This window comes from Nycticebus coucang, chromosome 12 (genome assembly GCF_027406575.1).
Source record: "Nycticebus coucang isolate mNycCou1 chromosome 12, mNycCou1.pri, whole genome shotgun sequence".
Classification (NCBI taxonomy): domain Eukaryota; kingdom Metazoa; phylum Chordata; class Mammalia; order Primates; family Lorisidae; genus Nycticebus; species Nycticebus coucang.
The window spans coordinates 28532900-28551201 of NC_069791.1; the positions used below are offsets into that span (position 1 = coordinate 28532900).

General features: G+C 41.4%; 1 protein-coding gene across 5 annotated transcripts in view; it reads right to left on the minus strand.

Moving 5' to 3' along the window:
* The window catches only part of BICD1 (BICD cargo adaptor 1), a 239463-nt gene that overhangs the window by 25597 nt on the left and 195564 nt on the right, over positions 1-18302 (minus strand). For 2 of the 5 annotated variants that reach the window (XM_053557043.1, XM_053557044.1), the window contains exons 6-7: positions 14531-14682; positions 10434-10641 (exon numbers count right to left, since the gene is read on the minus strand). In XM_053557043.1, the coding sequence (XP_053413018.1) occupies positions 10434-10641; positions 14531-14682 (360 nt within the window). Of the gene's footprint in view, positions 1-9143; positions 9338-10323; positions 10642-14530; positions 14683-18302 lie in introns of all 5 variants that reach the window. The other 3 variants (XR_008373394.1, XM_053557047.1, XM_053557042.1) reach the window with 3 other exon arrangements.

Below are 18302 nucleotides of genomic sequence, written 5' to 3' on the forward strand. Positions count from 1 at the left end.
CCTCTCCATAACTTCTGATTAAAAAGAAACAAAAAGATGAATGGATATACAAGAACCAAGATATATTATGTGGGGTAAAAAAAACAGCATGCATACATATAGCGATGTTAGTGGCTGTGCCAATGGTACTGTTAAATACATATACGAGATGCATAATTATTTTTAATGTACGTATATATGTATATGCATTTGCTTATATATACGTAGAAGGTTTCTGGAAGGATACCAAAATTGGATAGGCACAGTTGTGGCAGAGATCTAATTTCTATGGTATAATCTTCTGTACTTGTAAAATTGTGAAATATCATTACCTATCAAAAAACATAACTATACTTAAAACTTATTTTAGAAAAGGAATAAAAATTAAAAGTTAGAAAAGTCTACTACTCTGTACTATATGGATTAAAAAATTTTGTCCTCTAATATGGGTATTTTTTTTATCTTTGTCTTGAATCTTAGGCATGTATGTAGTAAGATAACCAAATAAAGAAACTTCAACGTGAAACAGAAGCCGGCTTAAACAATAAGAGCAGTCAATAACTGATTCGGAAAATTTCCAAGTGCAATTATTGTTCCATAGATTTTACTGGACTACCTATATTAAACCATCGCTGAACTACACTGTTTATGATTCTAAACATTGGAAAAGCTACATACACAGACAACATAACAAACCACATAAAGTTGCTTATTTTGAGATATGATAGAAAATTTGGAACAATTATCAATTATACAACAAATTGAAGGCCTACGATGTGCCAAGTATTATGGAAGATGTAAGGATTCAAAGATCGAGTTCCTTCCTACAAGAAGCTTACAAACACACAGGGGAATCGGATTTTGCAACAAACTCTTGGGCCGTCTGTAGTGCATCCTAAAGGAAGAAGCTGCTAATTTCACCTAGTTGAGGCAGGAGATCAGGAAAGACGTCATAATGTTTGCACATTTGTATATGACGGTAGAATTGGCATATGTGGCACATATAACTTAAACCTTTGCAAGAGAAAATAAGAAAGGGAGAAAAATCTTAAAATTCCAAAGTTTTTTTTTTTTTTTGGCCGGGGCTGGGTTTGAACCCACCACCTCTGGCATATAGGATTGGTGCCCTACTCCTTTGAGCCACAGGCACTGCCCGCAAAATATTTTTATATGAAACTAGTTCTCTGGATAAAAAAATCATAACACTGGCTTGGCGCCTGTGGCTCAAGCGGCTAAGGTGCCAGCCACATACACTGAGCTGGAGGGTTCGAATGCAGCCTGGGCCTGCCAAACAACATTGACAGCTGCAACCAAAAAATAGCCGGGCGTTGTGGCGGGTGGCTGTAGTCCCAGCTACTTGGGAAGTGGAGACAGGAGACTTGCTTGAGCCCAGAAGTTGGAGGTTGCTGTGAGCTGTGATGCCACAGCACTCTACCCAGGGTGAGAGCTTGAGGCTCTGTCTCAAAAAAAAAAAAAAAATCATAACACTCAGCTTGAGTTGAGGAAATTCAGTATTTAATCTAAACAAAGCAAATATAGAGCTATCTGTGGAAAAACAGATAAATTCCCCTATTGTTCGGTTTTCAATTAGATGTCTGTTACAGTGACAAACAGAATCTAATAAAAGAGACAAATCTTTCAGATGATATCCTTAACAACTGGACTGTCCAATTTGAGATCATTCTATATTAAAAGATGCCCTAAAAATAAAATTAGCCTTTAAAGACATACTGAAAGAAATGAAATTTGGGGTGTTGTACATCTCTACTGTAAATTAAATCATGCCTATCCCAGAAAAATCAAGAAAAAGACTTGCAGGATGCATAATTCACCAAAATTTAGAGATCCAAACTATTTTCTAATTGCACGTCTTATTGGGCCAAAATGTAAAAATGCATTTTTAACATGTAATTAGTAATTTTATGAATTAATATTTTTGAGTTAACTCTAGTTTCGGCAGATTCCAAACTAAAGACAACATAGTCTAGCTTCCTCTGCCGGGAATGTTCACGGCTTCCTCTGCCAGGAAGAACTCTGGGGAGACTGTAAGAAAATATACCCTTCAAAGGTTACAGGTTTCCACGGACTACTGTTCACTCCCACTATTTCAAGAATCGAATCCTGAGGAAAGAAAGTATAGTGATAGAAGTGGAACACGTATAAACAGAAAATCCTCTATAGGAAAAAACAGTAATTTATAAACAGCAAAATGCTGAGGCCATTGGTTCAGGAAGAACAGCTGAGCTCCTTCCCATACTCAACCCAGGACAGAGGGGCACAGGCAGATCTGATTCCCATCTCCACTGCCTCTCATCTGTGGACTTCCTAAGTCTGTGTACCTACTTCTTTTTCTAGTCTGTTCTCTCCTCACTATATAATAAAAGTTTAATCCTATTCTTGCAACTGTTAGCTATGCCTGCGGTAACGTCTGCCCTCACTGGCCTGGCCCTCTGTCTTCAGGTCCCTGTTCCTCTTCAGCCTCACCTGCCATCACTTATAATCCTGCCCCAGCCTGCAGACATTAGCTCAGGGTGTCTGTTCAAGCTGCCCTTTTCCTATACAGCGCTTCTCACCACCCACACCTGCACCCCTACCTCCAGCCTATTAAGGTCTAGCCACCTTCCAACGCCAGCCTAAGGATGTTCCTCAGCTCTCTAATTCCTTTATTGATTCTAGGAACAATTTATTAACATCATTATTTATTTGCCCACCTACTTCCCCTACCAGACTATGAGGTTATTTGAATATCATCGTATACCAAGGGCTAAGAAAAGTGCCTGAACATAGTAGGTGTTCACTGAATTGTTACATTTTGATGAACAAGTCAATGGGCAAATGGGTTAATGAAAGAAATGTGATTTGGGTACATGCTTAGGAACCTGGGCTTTGCGATACGTCAAACAGGCAAATAAGCGTTGAATGTTTGATTGTAGGGAGACATAAAGGCAATTTTCAGAATATGTTGTGTGTATTGTTGCCTACATAGCAAAGAGGTAGTTATGTGTCTAAGGTTGACACATTCCTGTGAATTGCTTTGAAAACTGGTTAAATCTAAAATATCACTGAAAACTTTTCAGATTTCAAAACACTCCCATTCTCTCACACTACTTTATCATGTCAGAGAGAAAGGGGGTAGGGAGGCACAGAAGAAAGGAAGGAAGAGCAAAGGGAGGGAGGGTATGAAAATGGTTAGGGAAACCAAACAAGGTTATTGCTTTAAGAAGAGAGTTCAGGCTCGGCACCAGTAGCACAGTGGTTACAGCGTCCGCCACATACACTGGAACTGGTGGGTTCGAACCTGGCCTGGGCCAGCTAAATGACAATGACAACTGCAACCAAAAAATAGCTGGGCATTGTGGTGGGCACCCGTAGTCCCAGCTACTCAGGAGGTTGAGGCAAGAGAATCCCTTAAGCCCAAGAGTTTGAGGTTGCTGAGCTGTGACACTATGGTACTCCACCAAGGTGACACAGTGAGACTCTGTCTCAAAAAAATAAAAATAAAAAGAAGAGAGTTCAAACTTGCTTTTTCTAATTTGAAATTTCTTTTTTTCCTTCCTTTTTTTTTTTTTGCAGGGCTGGGTTTTTGGCCAGGGCTGGGTTTGAACCCGCCACCTCCGGCCTATGAGACTGGCACCCTACTCCTTTGAGCCACAGGTGCCACCTTTTCCTTCCTTTCTTCCTTCCTTCATTCTTTTTTGAGACAGTCTAACCTTTGTTGGAGTGGTGTCATCGTACCTCACTGCAGCCTCAAACTCCTGGGCTCAAGTGATCCTCCTGCCTCAGCCTCCTGAGTAGCTGGGACTACAGACATGTACCACTGCACTAATTTTCTATTTTTAGTAGAGGTGGGGTCTTGCTCTGTTCAGCCTGATCTCAAAGTCACTCCAGACTTTAAATGGTCCTACCCCCTCGGCTTCCCAGAGTGCTAGGATTATAGGCGTAAGCCACTGTGCCCAGTCTGAAAATTTTTACTTAACTTGTACAAATGCTGCAGTCAGGTCTTTTCTTTTTTTTTGGCCGGGGCTGGGTTTGAACCCACCACCTCCGGCATATGGGACCGGAGCCCTACTCCTTGAGCCACAGGAGCTGCCCAGTCAGGTCTTTTCTACAGAAGTAATATTTCTCGTCTGTGAATTGTGTAGAGTCCTTTTATATATTTTGGTAGACTTATTTTAATTATTGACTAATGATAAGATGATGATGATGATGATGATGACGACGACGATGATATAGACCTAGGTGGTTAAAGCACCCAGATAAAATGTTGGCAACAAAATATCCAATGGTTCTATGAAGATATACAACCAGCTGCCTCCTTAATGACAACAGGGCCCCTTTTTGATTCAAATTCATCAAAGCCGGTAGGCAAGTCTCAGATTAGCTGGTAATTGAGATTCTAACAACTAAGATGAGCGAAAGGATACTGGAGTTCATGTGCCAGGATGAGGCTAAAGCACAGAATAGGAAAGTCACCCTGCCATGGCCAGAAACCAGAATTTCAGGGGCCGAGGTCACAGAAGCTAAGCCAAAGTCAGAGGCACAGGCCACAACTTTCCCCTACCAGGCTGTGCTAATGTAGCGAATCAGTACTATGTACTAATCCATTAATACAAAAACCTTCTACTACTGTTCACAATCAGTGTCCCATCCTAGAGACGATTGTCCAGGATTGAGAAATTGTGCCCTTACAAGATAGGTTTTTCTGCTCACAATCTCAAAGAAATGAATTTTATTTGAAAATATCTCTTATTTACAGTAACATTTTATGTTCTGCATCTTAAATTTTTTTTTTTTTTTGAGGCGGAGTCTCACTATGTCACCCTCGGTAGAATGCTGTGGCATCACAGCTCACAGCAACCTCAAACTCTTAGGCTTAAGCGATTCTCTTGCCTCAGCCTCCCTAGTAGCTGGGACTACAGGTGCCCACCACAACACCCGGCTATTTTTTGTTGCAGTTGCCATTGTTGTTCTAGCTGGCCTGGGCTGGATTTGAACCTGCCAGCCTCGGTATATGTGGCTGGCTCTGTAACCACTGTGCTACAGGTGCCAAGCCTGCATCTTAAATTTTTTTGTTGTTGTTTTGTTTTGTTTTTGGCCGGGGCTAGGTTTGAACCCGCCACCTCCGGCATATGGGACCGGCGCCCTACTCCTTGAGCCACAGGCGCCACCCAAATTTTTAAGTAAGATTTGTATCTCTCTCAATTCCTCAACCAAAGGAGAAAAAGCAAATTAAACTAATTTCCTTTTTTATTGATATAATTACTTTAATGATCCTCAATAGAAAAATAATACTCAGGTGGTGCCTGTGGCTCAGTGAGTAGGGCACCGGCCCTATAGCGAGAGTGGCGGGTTCAAACCCAGCCCCGGCCAAACTGCAACAAAAAAATAGCCGGATGTTGTGGCAGGTGCCTATAGTCCCAGCTACTCGGGAGGCTGAGGCAAGAGAATTGCCTAAGCCCAAGAGCTGGAGGTTGCTGTGAGCTGTGACACCATGGCACTGTACCAAGGGCAACAAAGTGAGACTCTGTCTCTTAAAAAAAAAAGAAAAGAAAAGACAGAAAAATAATACTCATATCTGCTTATTAAAGTAATTAAAATCACCTAAAAAGATAAAAAAATATATACTTCAGAAGACAATGCTTATCAAAAACATTCTGACAAATTAATAGGGAATTGACCTTTAAAAATGATTAATGTTTATTGTTACCACCTAGCAAATTTTATAATAGTCAATAATTTATGTTAAGTTCATGATAGGAAATACTCATAAAATCTACTACTTCCTATGGGTTTGAGATATTTCTTTCTTTCTTTTTTTTTTTTTGTAGAGACAGAGTCTCACTTTATGGCCCTCGGTAGAGTGCCGTGGCCTCACACAGCTCACAGCAACCTCCAACTCCTGGGCTTAAGTGATTCTCTTGCCTCAGCCTCCCGAGTAGCTGGGACTACAGGCATCCACCACAACACCCGGCTATTTTTTTGTTGCAGTTCGGCCGGGGCCGGGTTTGAACCCGCCACCTTTGGTATATGGGGCCGGCACCTTACCAACTGAGCCACAGGCACCGCCCAGACATATTTCTTGCATAGAACACAGTTGCTGCCTTCCATAAAGTGCTGTAGTATCATAGCTCACAGCAACCTCAAACTCTTGGGCTCAAGCGATCCTCTTGCCTTAATTTTTCATTTTTAGTAGAGATGGGGGGGGGGTCTCACTCTTGCTCAGGCTGATCTCGAACTTGTGAGCTCAAGCAATCCACCTGTCTCAGCCTCCCAGAGTGCTAGGATTACCAGCGTGTGCCACTGTGCCCAGCCCTGAAGATAGTTTTAGAAGCTACATTTGTTTGGGGTGGGTGGTCTAGTCAATTTCCATACTAATTCATTTAACCAAGACCTTTTAGAAAATGTTGCAAGACTGATCTGCTAAGAATTTATTAAGGATCAGCCTTGTTGATTCCATGGTATATAACCAAAAATTCTTCAGGCAAGAAACAGCTTTACTTCATTTCTTCTCTTATTATTTTAACTTAAATAATAAGAATTATAAAGGTTATTAGTATGCTAAGTTGTTATTAAAGTGATCTTCTGGCCTAGTAATGATTCTGAATTCCACATTTCTTATAGCTCTAATTTTGTGTATAGTAATCATTTCTAGTTCAATGATATTTCCTAGTTATTTATAACTAAAGAATTTAAGATAACATCCTGGTACTCTCATTCACATATGCTAACTAGTGTCCGAGTTGTTATATGGGTACAGTGTGTACAAAGCAGTAGAAAGATTCAGAATTTGTGAAAATGGGAAAGTGTTTTGTGGGGTTTTTAGTAGTACACTGATATACCCTTTTTGACAACAACATCAAAATGGAACAAAAAACAAGGGTGTTCAACTTTTAACCCAGTAATCTCACTCTTGAAAAAAAAAACAAATAGATGAGACGTTGAATACAAGAGGATATTCCCAACAGGATTGTACAATATCACAAATAACGAGATACCTCAGTGGACAAAAAGAGGGGAGGCAGTAATTAATGAGATGACATCTGAAATGAAATCTGTGATACAATACCCTCTAAAAATAAAAACAAGACTAGGTAGCAAAACAGAAAAGCTTGAGATACAATGTTAATGGCTTTTGCAAGGTAATGAAAATGATATAAAATATGTATTTATGTAGAAAAAAGCCAGTCATACAAAAATGAAAATAGTTAATATTTATTATTAATCTTTAACCTTACTGATACATTACCTTTTAATTAAAATACTATAGGAGTTAGTAATCGATCACACCTATTTCTTTTCTAAGTTCCAGCAGATGGTGCTACTAAATCTATTTGAAACACTAAAAAGAACCCTCTGAGCATTTTATCAAAGTTAAATGTCTTGATAAATTATGATCATTTTGGTGATTCACAGAATACTTTAAGGTACCTTCCAAAGGGGTCTAAACCAATAGAAAATGAGTTATGAAAGTAATCACACCAACTACTGTTCCTTTTCTTTTTTCAGGTGTATATTTTGGGTATTATGCCATTCCAACTTATTGTCACTGTCTATTTGTTCAGACTTTCTTAGAATGTGAACACGTGCTATAAATCTCTATACCAAATCTTTTAATCCCAATCAGTAGGGTCATTATGCGAATCAGATAAGGAAAGTATTAAAGATCCAAAGGCTGAGGTTTCCAAAAAGGAATTAAGGTAAAGTCAAAGTAAATTAAAAAGCGAATGTTACAGCAAAAGTGATAAACTCAAAGGCTACAGTTGTGGCCAAAACAGAATAGAAGTTGAGTACAGCAGGCTGGGTCTATAATAGGGAGTGGTGGGGACTGTGAAAAAGTGCAAACTTTGCTCTATCTAACAGCATCAGCCACTGCATAAGTCCAACAGGTGTTGACATGCATGAATGCAGACCAAGGGCTGCCAGATATTCATAATCTTTCAAAAGAGGCCAGAAATATAAAAGTTTATTTGAAATCACTGAATATTTAAGTATTGGTAACTAACTTGAGTTTGTTTTAATTTTTCATTCTCTATAATAGCCAAATAATAGCTGCCCTTTGTGAGGACTAACGGAGACAGCTGTGTATAGTCTGGGCCAGACTCAATAATTCTAATAATAATAATGGTCACCACTAAACACTTTAAGTTCCTAAATGTATTATTATGGTACAAAGTGCTTTTATATATATATAAGTATTATTAAATATTTTAAGCATATTTTTATTATTAAATATTTTCATGTCTTAAATATATTATAAAATGTTTTACTGTTTGAAATGTATTATTAAATGGTTTAATGTTTTACATGTGGTTTTTTAATGTTTGTTGGATAAATAAATTTTGTTTTAATGAATGAAAAAAAAATAGCTGCCCTTTGTCTTAATTTATATCACAGGTTCTCTGCCACCTCTGACCTATACTTAACATGCAGGGATTCCTTAAAAGGATGATCTTTATTTGCCAGAAGTCATATTTTGTTTATTTGCTATATGTCACATTTTTGATTAGGCCTCTTTGTGGGGAGAAAGAAAAGAAAGAAGAAAGAAAAATACAAAACAGTGAAGCTAAGGTAAACTGTGAGCGTGATGGTAAGCATAAGCCCATGAGGGTTGCAAACTGCAAGAAGTTACACTAAGATCTAAATATTCCAGAGGAGCAAAATCTTAGAGGGTTTTCATTTTAGTTTGTATACAGTGATTGAGGAGACATTCTGAGTCACTACAAAAGGAAATTAGCCCAAAAGTCTTGTGCTAAAAATGGCTCCCTTTACTGAAATTACATTAACAGTGGTAAGAGAGAAATGTCCCAATCTGACCAACGTGGAATCGCCGTGAGCTACCAAATTGCAAACAGGATCCAGGTGTGTGTCTCACATTGCACCTGTTGCCAGTTTCCCTTGACTGAGCCCATTCCTTCCAACTCTCATTCTCTACCCTTAGCTGTTAGGAGGAAGTTCCTGGAGACTTCTAGGCCTGATGTCCGACTGTGCATAGAGGAGGAAGCAGGAAGCTAAGCGTAAAGGAGTTTTCATGTGAATTGTAGGAACTGTCACATCATCACAGTTAGACCCTGTGGATGGCGGGGCCTGAGTGGCTGGAAGGAGGGGGAGAGCGGTCTATTCAACTAGGCATTTGCATCACATGCACCCAAGGAAAAAATGTTTACCTGGTGGAGCCACGGTTAACCTTTTTTCCTTGTTGAGCCGCTGCCCTTGGATGAATTCATTCATGGAAGGGGGGCCCTTCAGAAGAAATGATTCTGTGGAGGTGGGATCAGGGGGAACTCTTAATAAACTCTGTAGGTAGGAAGCCCCTGAAGTCCTGGGACGGCTCTGATCACAAAGGGAAGGTGAAAATTGTCTTGCAGGAGATCCAAGAAAAATACATATAGGAAACAAAAAAGTTTTACTTTAATTACCTTTCAATGCCTCACCAGTGACAACATTATTTATACTGGCATTTAATTTTTTTAATATGTAAATCAAAATTTTTGCTTTTTTTTTTTTAAGTTTCCATATCAGGATACAACCCTACTGGGAAACTGTTCTGGATACTGAAAAAGAGATTTATTATAGTTAGTCGGTTTGAACTGCAAATAGAAAATATATGTATTACTTGATTTTTTTAAATGAAAGCTCCTAAAATAAAAATGTTATCATGAACTGAAAATGCAGGGTAAGTGACTCAACAGCCAAGACTCTGGAAAAAGTTCACAAAATCAAGCCACCAAAAACCTTACAAATGGTTTCTCTGAGCAATATTCACATGCCAAACAATAAAGCAAAAAGCACAAAAAACTGCTTTTAAGAAAAGTACTACTGCATTTCATTCCATTTAATCTAAATATAGACATCCCTTTTCAGTCAGTCACCAATTTTGGTCCTATGGACAAAAGCTCCCTTAAGAAAACATATTCATACCCTTGCCTCATTAAAAAGAAGCTGGTAAACAGCATCATTTCCAGAGGTACAATGACTTTTAAAATTATAATCCATGTAGAACACAGCTTCATTCTTAGTATCTACTCCCACCCACCAATTTTAGGTAGGAAGTAAGGGAGAGGCATATTTACGCAAATAAGAAGTAGCAAAAATATTAACAGATACTTGAAAATTACATTATGATTAGGGTGGGGTTGGGTGAGTCAGGGACAGAAAGAACTATATAAACATAATTATCAAACGGTTTTGATTTGGAAAGACCAACATTAGGTTCATTTATATACCAACTCCCATTTTTTTTCTTTCTTCCCCTCCTCCATCCTCCAAAATAAGAGCAACATTAATTCTTGCAGTCAACTAAAATCTGGCCACTGCACCATACTATGAAGATCGCTGCATGCATACCTTTTCCTCTGAGTGCCACTGCTGACCCGAATGGTGGGTGTCTGTGGGCCCTGACTATGCAGGAGGTAAGTGTCTATGGTGGGCACGGTGACTGGTGCCTCCCCACTTACTTTAGGGCTGCCGATCTTGCTCTTTCCAAGTTTGCCTTTGCTGCGTCGGGACTGCTCATGGTCAAACTCTAAGTCCTCCAGCCTCTGGGTCAGGGCGAGTTTTTGCTGGATAGCCATCCGTAACAAAGTGTTTAGAGTCTTCTTCTCGTCCTCCGCGGCTGCTAACTGTCTCTGCATCTCGTCCAGCTGTGTGACATACTCATCACATCTGGAACCAAACAGAAAAGAGGTCGGGGGAAATCTTGGTGAAATGGAATTTGGGACTGACATTGCAATGTAATGAATTTGACTGGAATTTAGGACCCTAGAGTTTCTCACAGCAGAATGGAGATAACCGATAATAGAAAATTGGAAATGGTAGGGCAGGTTCCATAAAAATGATTCATCCTGCAATGTAGATATGGAGGACGTTCTTTTTTTTTTTTTGTAGAGACAGAGTTTCACTGTACTGCCCTTGGGTAGAGTGCCATGGCGTCACACGGCTCACAGCAACCTCTAACTCTTGGGCTTATGCGATTCTCTTGCCTCAGCCTCCCAAGCAGCTGGGACTACAGGCGCCCGCCACAACGCCCGGCTATTTTTTTGTTGCACTTTGGCCGGGGCTGGGTTTGAACCCGCCACCCTCGGCATATGGGGCCGGCGCCCTACTCACTGAGCCACAGGCGCCGCCCTGGAGGACGTTCTTTTTTTTTCTGAGACAGAGTCTCACTCTGTTGCTCCAGGCTAAAATGCCTTAAGAGTCATAGCTCACAGCAACCTCAAACTCTTGGGTTCAAGCGATCCTCCTACCTCAGCCTCCTGAGTAGCTGGGAATACAGGCACCTGCCACAATGCCTGGCTAATTCTTCTTTTTTTTTTGAGACAGTCTCACTTTGTCGCCCTCGGTAGAGTAATGTGGCATCACAGCTCACAGCAACCTCCAGCTCTTGGGCTTAGGTGATTCTCTTGCCTCAGCCTCCCAAGTAGCTGGGACTACAGGCACCCGCCACAACGCCCGGTTATTTTTTGTTGCAGTTTGGCCGGGGCCAGGTTCAAATCCACCACCCTCACTATGGGGCCAGCGCTCTACTCACTGAGTCACAGGCACTGCCTTTTTTTAATTTTTTTTTTGAGACAGAGCTTCATTTTGCACCCTGGGTAGAGTGCCGTAGTGTCATAGCTCACAGCAACCTCAAAGTCTTAGGCTCCAGTGATCCTCTTGCCTCACCCCCCCAAGTACCTGGCACTATAGGTGCCTGACACAATGCCTGGCTATTTTTAGGGATGGGGTCTCGCTCTGGCTCAGGCTGGTCTTGAACTCATGAGCTCAGGCAATCCACCCACCTCGGCCTCCCAGAGTGCTGGGATTACAGGCGTGAGCCACCACATCTGGCAGGTAAACACGTTCTATTCTCCAAACACTACTGAGCACCGAGACTCAGAAACCAGCTCCCTTCAGTTCCTCTGCACCCTGGGTGCTCCGGGGTACTCAGTCTTACTGCCATTTCCAAGAGATTCACAGACAAAGTATGAGCTGGAGACGTTCCTTTCCTGACATACAAAGGAAGCTGGACAGACAGTGGGGAAGCCCAGGATCTTTTTTTGACACTTCTAATGCTTACATGTAAATTATTTACTAAATTTGCCATAGCTATTATTTGCAAATTTCATACCAAGTTTACATCATACAAGATATATAGTGATTCTTCTGTGGTTTCTTCTTCTTCTTTTTTTTTTTTTTGGCATTGCATTGTGACAGCAAAAGAAAATAAAAAGCGTTTTAACAGTATGCTGAACATCTCAGGATTTTGAAACCATTGGATCAATATAGGGTTAACAATCTCATCAAGTAAAAAAAATCCATTGGGCCTCATAGTAAAATTGGTGGGGGGAGGTAAAAATTAATATTTGTATAATTAGTTGGAGAATGTGAAAAATTTAGCAATATAATTACATTTTAGAAATTATAATTTCATTCGTAGTATATTAAAGTCTAAGTAATAAGCTGAGGGCAGCGCTGGCCCCATATACGGAGGGTGGCAAGTTCAAACCCAGCCCTGACCGAACCGCAACAAAAAAATAGCAGGGCACTGTGGCAGGCGCCTGTAGTCCCAGATACTCATTAGGCTGAGGCAAGAGAATCGCCTAAGCCCAAGAGCTGGAGGTTGCTGTGAGCTGTAATGCCACAGCACTCTACCAAGAGCAACAAAGACTCTGTCTCTTAAAAAAAAAGTAATAAGCTAGGCATGGTGGCTCATGCCTGTAATCCTAACACTCTGGGAGGCTGAGGCAGATGGAATGCTTTAGCTCAGGAGTTCAAGACCAGCCTGAGCAAGAGTTGAGACCCCATCTTACCTAAAAATAGAAAAACTAGCCAGGTGTGGTGGGTGCTTGTAGTCCCAGCTACTTGGGAAGCTGAGGTTAATAGGATTGCTTGAGCCTGAGAGTTTGAGGCTGCTGAGAGCGATGACGCCACAGCACTCTACACAGGCTAACAGAGTGAGGGAAAAACAAAACAAAGTCTGAGTAGTTAGCTGATAAAAAATAAATAAATATTGGGGCGGCGCCTGTGGCTCAGTCAGTAAGGCGCTGGCCCCATATACCGAGGGTGGCGGGTTCAAACCCGGCCCTGGCCAAACTGCAACCAAAAATAGCCGGGCGTTGTGGCAGGCGCCTGTAGTCCCAGCTACTCGGGAGGCTGAGGCAAGAGAATCGCTTAAGCCCAGGAGTTGGAGGTTGCTGTGAGCTGTGTGAGGCCACGGCACTCTACCGAGGGCCATAAAGTGAGACTCTGTCTCTACAAAATAAATAAATAAATAAATATTAATCTTCGTTATGAAGGTATCTTCTCACACAATACTAATGGTAAGCATTTTTATTTATTATGCACAGCATATTATATATATATATACACACACACACACACACAAATTGCATGATCACAGCAACCCCCTTCCCATACCCCTGTAAATCCTCAGGACCCTGACAAGAGTCCAGCCATCCTGGGAGGACAGCTAGAGACAGAAAGCAGGTCAGAGACCAAATGGCATGGTCACAGCAGCAACCTCCCCACCCTCCTGAAATGCTTTAGGGCCAGTGTTCCTGGGAAGCAACAGAATCTCCACCCTGGTTTTGGCTGGCATTGGAGAGAAGGCCTTCGTGTTGCGGAAGGAGGTAATTCTGAAATCAGTCTCGGACACAGCATCATTCACTCTGCAGGAAAGAGGACTTCCCTCACCTCTCATGACTTCCCACATTCCAACTACACTAATAAAAGTCCCTTGAAACTGTGTGAGGGGGATGACTCCCAGTCAGACTCCATTCTGCTTCTTTAAAATAAAGCCTATCAGGCTCGGTGCCCGTAGCACAGTGGTTATGGTGCTGGTCACATACATAGAGGCTGGTGGGGTCAAACCTGGCCTGGGCCAGCTAAAACAATAATGACAACTGCAACAAAAAAATAGCCGGGCATTGTGGCGGGCGCCTGTACTCCCAGCTACTTGAGAGGCTAAGGCAAGAGAATCGCTTAAGCCCAAGAGTTTGAGGTTGCTGTGAGCTGTGATGCCATAGCACTCTACTGCGGGCAACATAGTGAGACTCTGTCTAAATAAATAAATAAAGCAAGCCTGTCCTTAATCCCTGGACTGGCCTCTCCTTGCAGACCCCTAAACCTCTCAGCATACATAGTGCTATGTATTTTTTAGCTTTGTCAGAGTGGAATTTCATATATTTTCTTCATTCTTTACTATCCTACACAACAAACTAAGCATACTCAAGAGGTGCAAAGATGAATGTGTAATTTTTTTTTTTTTTTTTTTTTGAGACAGTCTCACTATGTTGCCCCAGTCAAGTGCCTTAGCATCAGAGCTCACAGCAAACTCAAACTCTTGGGCTTAAGTGATTCTCTTGCCTCAGCCTCCCAAGGAGCTGGGACTACAGGCACCCACCACAACACCCAGCTTTTTTTTTGGTTGCAGTTATCATTGTTGTTTAGCTGGCCCGGGCTGGGTTTGAACTCACCAGCTTTGGCGTATGTCACTGATGCCCTACCCACTGAGTGAATTTTAACGACTTTTCCCCATGTATCACACCCAACTTTAGGAAGAAAAAACGGTTACCTTGTTGCAAACATGGCTCTCAGCGAAGAGAAAGTTGCAGCGTCTTCTTTCAGAGCCTTCAGTTCATTTCTAAGCTTCGTCATGGTTTCCGTCACCATCGCTTTTTCATTTTCATATTTGTTCTTGAGATTAGCTAGCGCCACCTCGGCTGTCTGAAGCAGAAAATCACACTGCTTACAATCTTCACATGGGGAAAATGGATCATACAGATTTCTCCCTGCTGAGTCTAACATGTTCTTTCATACATGAAAAGTGGAATTGAATTCAATTTTGTACAAACATGCTCATACTCTGGATATAGGAAAGTTTTTCCTTAATGTCACAACATGCTGTGAATCCATAATATGGCTAAATTGCCCTAGATGCTGGCTGTGAGCCAATAAATATTTAATGCAGATTGTTGACATGTAGGACTTTAAGACAAGGAGGAAGCCAAAATGAAGCTTTATCCAAGAAGAGTTTCATTAAGAAGTTGATAAAGAGGCACAACTTCAAATTGGAACATGTTAGAACTCAAATACTGCTATGTTACCTGTGTTCTGCATGCTTGAAATGGAGTAAAAGACACAGTCATAGGCCATTGTAATTTATCACATAACTATAACGAACTACAAATCCATGTTATTATATGTGTAAGGAAAAGAAGTGACAAAGAGTGAATCAGTTTCTAAGTCTTTGCATATACTTTGCTCAAAACAATGAATTATAGTCAAAATTAATTTCTTAAAACTGCCATAAAAGGGGTGGTGCCTGTGGCTCGAGGAGTAGGGCGCCAGTCCCATATGCTGGAGGTGATAGGTTTAAACCCAGCCCCGGCCAAAAACCACAAAAAAAAAAAAAAACTGCCATAAAAGCAGATTCCCAAATGTTGAATGAGCTAAAATACCTGCTTGAATTTGGAATTTGGGGTATGTCTGAAGGTACTGGAATTAACAGTGTTTCGAATAAAGAGCTAGGCTGGAACATAGTAGGAAGTAAAAAACACATTGGCTGAATCAATGAATAAAATCTGAGCATATTTAGGGACTGCTGGTTTGATAGGTGGCACATGGGATGCATATTGAAGTCGAACTAAAAAACTGTTATTTTTACAAACTGAAAACTACAGCTTTTCAGAGTATATAAAAAAAAAATCCAATGCTAATCAAAAAATCCATTGATATAAAGAAATCAATTACTAATGAGATTTTCCAGGAGGACTACCCTGGTTTTAAACATTAATTTTTTTGCTTAAAAGGACAGCGTCAAATTTCATATGCAAAGTACCAACTTCTTCTTTTTTTTTTTTTTGTAGAGACAGAGTCTCACTTTATGGCCCTCGGTAGAGTGCCGTGGCCTCACACAGCTCACAGCAACCTCCAATTCCTGGGCTTAAGCGATTCTCTTGCCTCAGCCTCCTGAGCAGCTGGGACTACAGGCGCCCGCCACAACGCCCGGCTATTTTTTGGTTGCAGTTTGGCCGAGGCCGGGTTTGAACCCACCACCCTCGGTATATGGGGCCGGCGCCCTACCGACTGAGCCACAGGCGCTGCCCCAAAGTACCAACTTCTATAGAGACAGATAATTAAAAAAAATTAAACCAATGTCGGGTTGGAGTAGTTTCTTAATGTTTTGATTCTAAAATGATTTATTATAACTTTTTTTTTTTGAGACAGAGTCTCACTCAGTCACCCTGGGTAGAGCGCTGTGGCATCAGAGCTCACAGCAACCTCAAACTCTTGGGCTTGAGCAATCCTCTTGCCTCAGCCTCCCCTGTAGCTGGGACTATAGGCATGCATCATCATGTTTGGCTAGTTTTTCTGTTTTTAGTAGAGACAGGGTCTCCTTCTTGCTCAGGCTGGTCTTGAACTCCTGAGCTGAACCAATCCACCTTGGTCTGCCAGAGTGCTAGGATTACAAGCCTGAGCCACCACACCTGGCCTTATTATTAGTTTTGACTGAATTTAAATTCTGATTAAAATGAGAAGTTACTGGGTGGCACCTGTGGCTCAGTGGGTAGGGCACCAGCCCCATATACCGAGGGTGGCGGGTTTGAACCTGGCCCTGGCCAAACTGCAACAAAAAAATAGCCGGGTGTTGCGGTGGGCACCTGTAGTCCCAGCTACTCAGGAGGCTGAGGCAAGAGAATCGCTGGAGCCCAAGAGTCTGAGGCGGCTGCTGTGAGCTATGACACTACAGCACTCTACCAAGGGTGACATAGTGAGACTCTGTCTCAAAAAAAAAAAAAAAAAGAGGGGCGGTGCCTGTGGCTCAAGGAGTAGAGCACTGGTCCCATATGCCGGAGGTGGTGGGTTCAAACCCAGCCCTGGCCAAAAACCACAAAAAAAAAAAAAAAAAAACAAACACCTGGCTATTTTAAGGGCGGCGCCTGTGGCTCAAGGAGTAGGGTGCTGGTCCCATATGCCGGAGGTGGCGGGTTCAAACCCAGTCCCGTCCAAAAAAAAGAAAAGAGAGAAGTTACTCATAAAATAGTTCTGTATTCTGTTGTGTCAATACTTGGTAGAATCTTCAGAACTGTTACAGATTCAGAAAATTATTTGAAATACAGAAATTAACCTGGGGGAAAAAAAGGCAATTGTTTAGTTTTTTAAAAGTTTAGATACATATCCATCTAAAATGGATAATTAAGTCTAAAACGGATAATTAAGTTTAAATTGTAACAATGTAGATGTAACAAATTTGTAAGCACAAAGAATCTTTTTTTTTTTTTTTTTTGTAGAGACAGAGTCTCACTTTATCGCCCTCGGTAGAGTGCCATGGTGTCACACAGCTCACAGCAACCTCCAACTCCTGGGCTTAAGCGATTCTCTTGCCTCAGCCTCCCGAGTAGCTGGGACTACAGGCGTCCACCACAACACCCAGCTATTTTTTGGTTGCAGTTCAGCCGGGGCCGGGTTTGAACCTGCCACCCTCGGTATATGGGGCCGGTGCCTTACCGACTGAGCCACAGGCGCCACCCAGCACATAGAATCTTAAGGTCAGTATCCAAGGGCAGGGAAGCAGGGGATGAGAGAGAGCTCCATCTGAAATACAAGTGCAAATTCCTTTCCTATCTGTGAGAATGGACACACAGCCTTAGCTTCATGGGTAGACTGTGGGAAGCTTTTCCAGAATTCAGTAATTTATGTATCTACAACTCATCAGTAGATTTTCAGATGTCTACATTCACCACCTTTTCCACATGCCCCAAAGTTGACTTTCTAAATAAGAAAAAAAAACTTATTTCTAGCCACAGAGACCTTTCTGAGCATTCCCTGAACACACAGACATGTATCTTCACATTTTGTGAAGTGCCTCTCTAACTACTTTTCTTTCTGCCCGAAATTATTCCCTCCTCTCTGGAAAACAACTCCCTATTCTTTAAGAACAAATAATTGCTTCTGTGAAGTTTTTCCTGCATGTCTAGGAAACATTAATCATTTCCTCTGTGATGTTCCCATAACTCGGATCACAGCCTGTACTAACATCAAACTGTATTTATCTGTCTGTATTCTGACATCCTCGGTAGGCTCTGAGTCCTCTTCTGGAAGGCAGGAATTGTGTCTTAGTCTTTTTTGAATCTTCAGCAACTAGCACAGATTAGTCATAAATAGTGTCTCCTAAACATTTACTTCATCACAAGGCACTGAGCCTATGAAAAAAATCCTAAAGTGTATTTAAAAATTCACAGAGAATGAGAAATTACTTTTTTTACATTATACCACAGAGGTCTCACCTTGGCCTTGATAATGAACACTGCACAATGTCTAAATATAATAGATATCATTTGTTG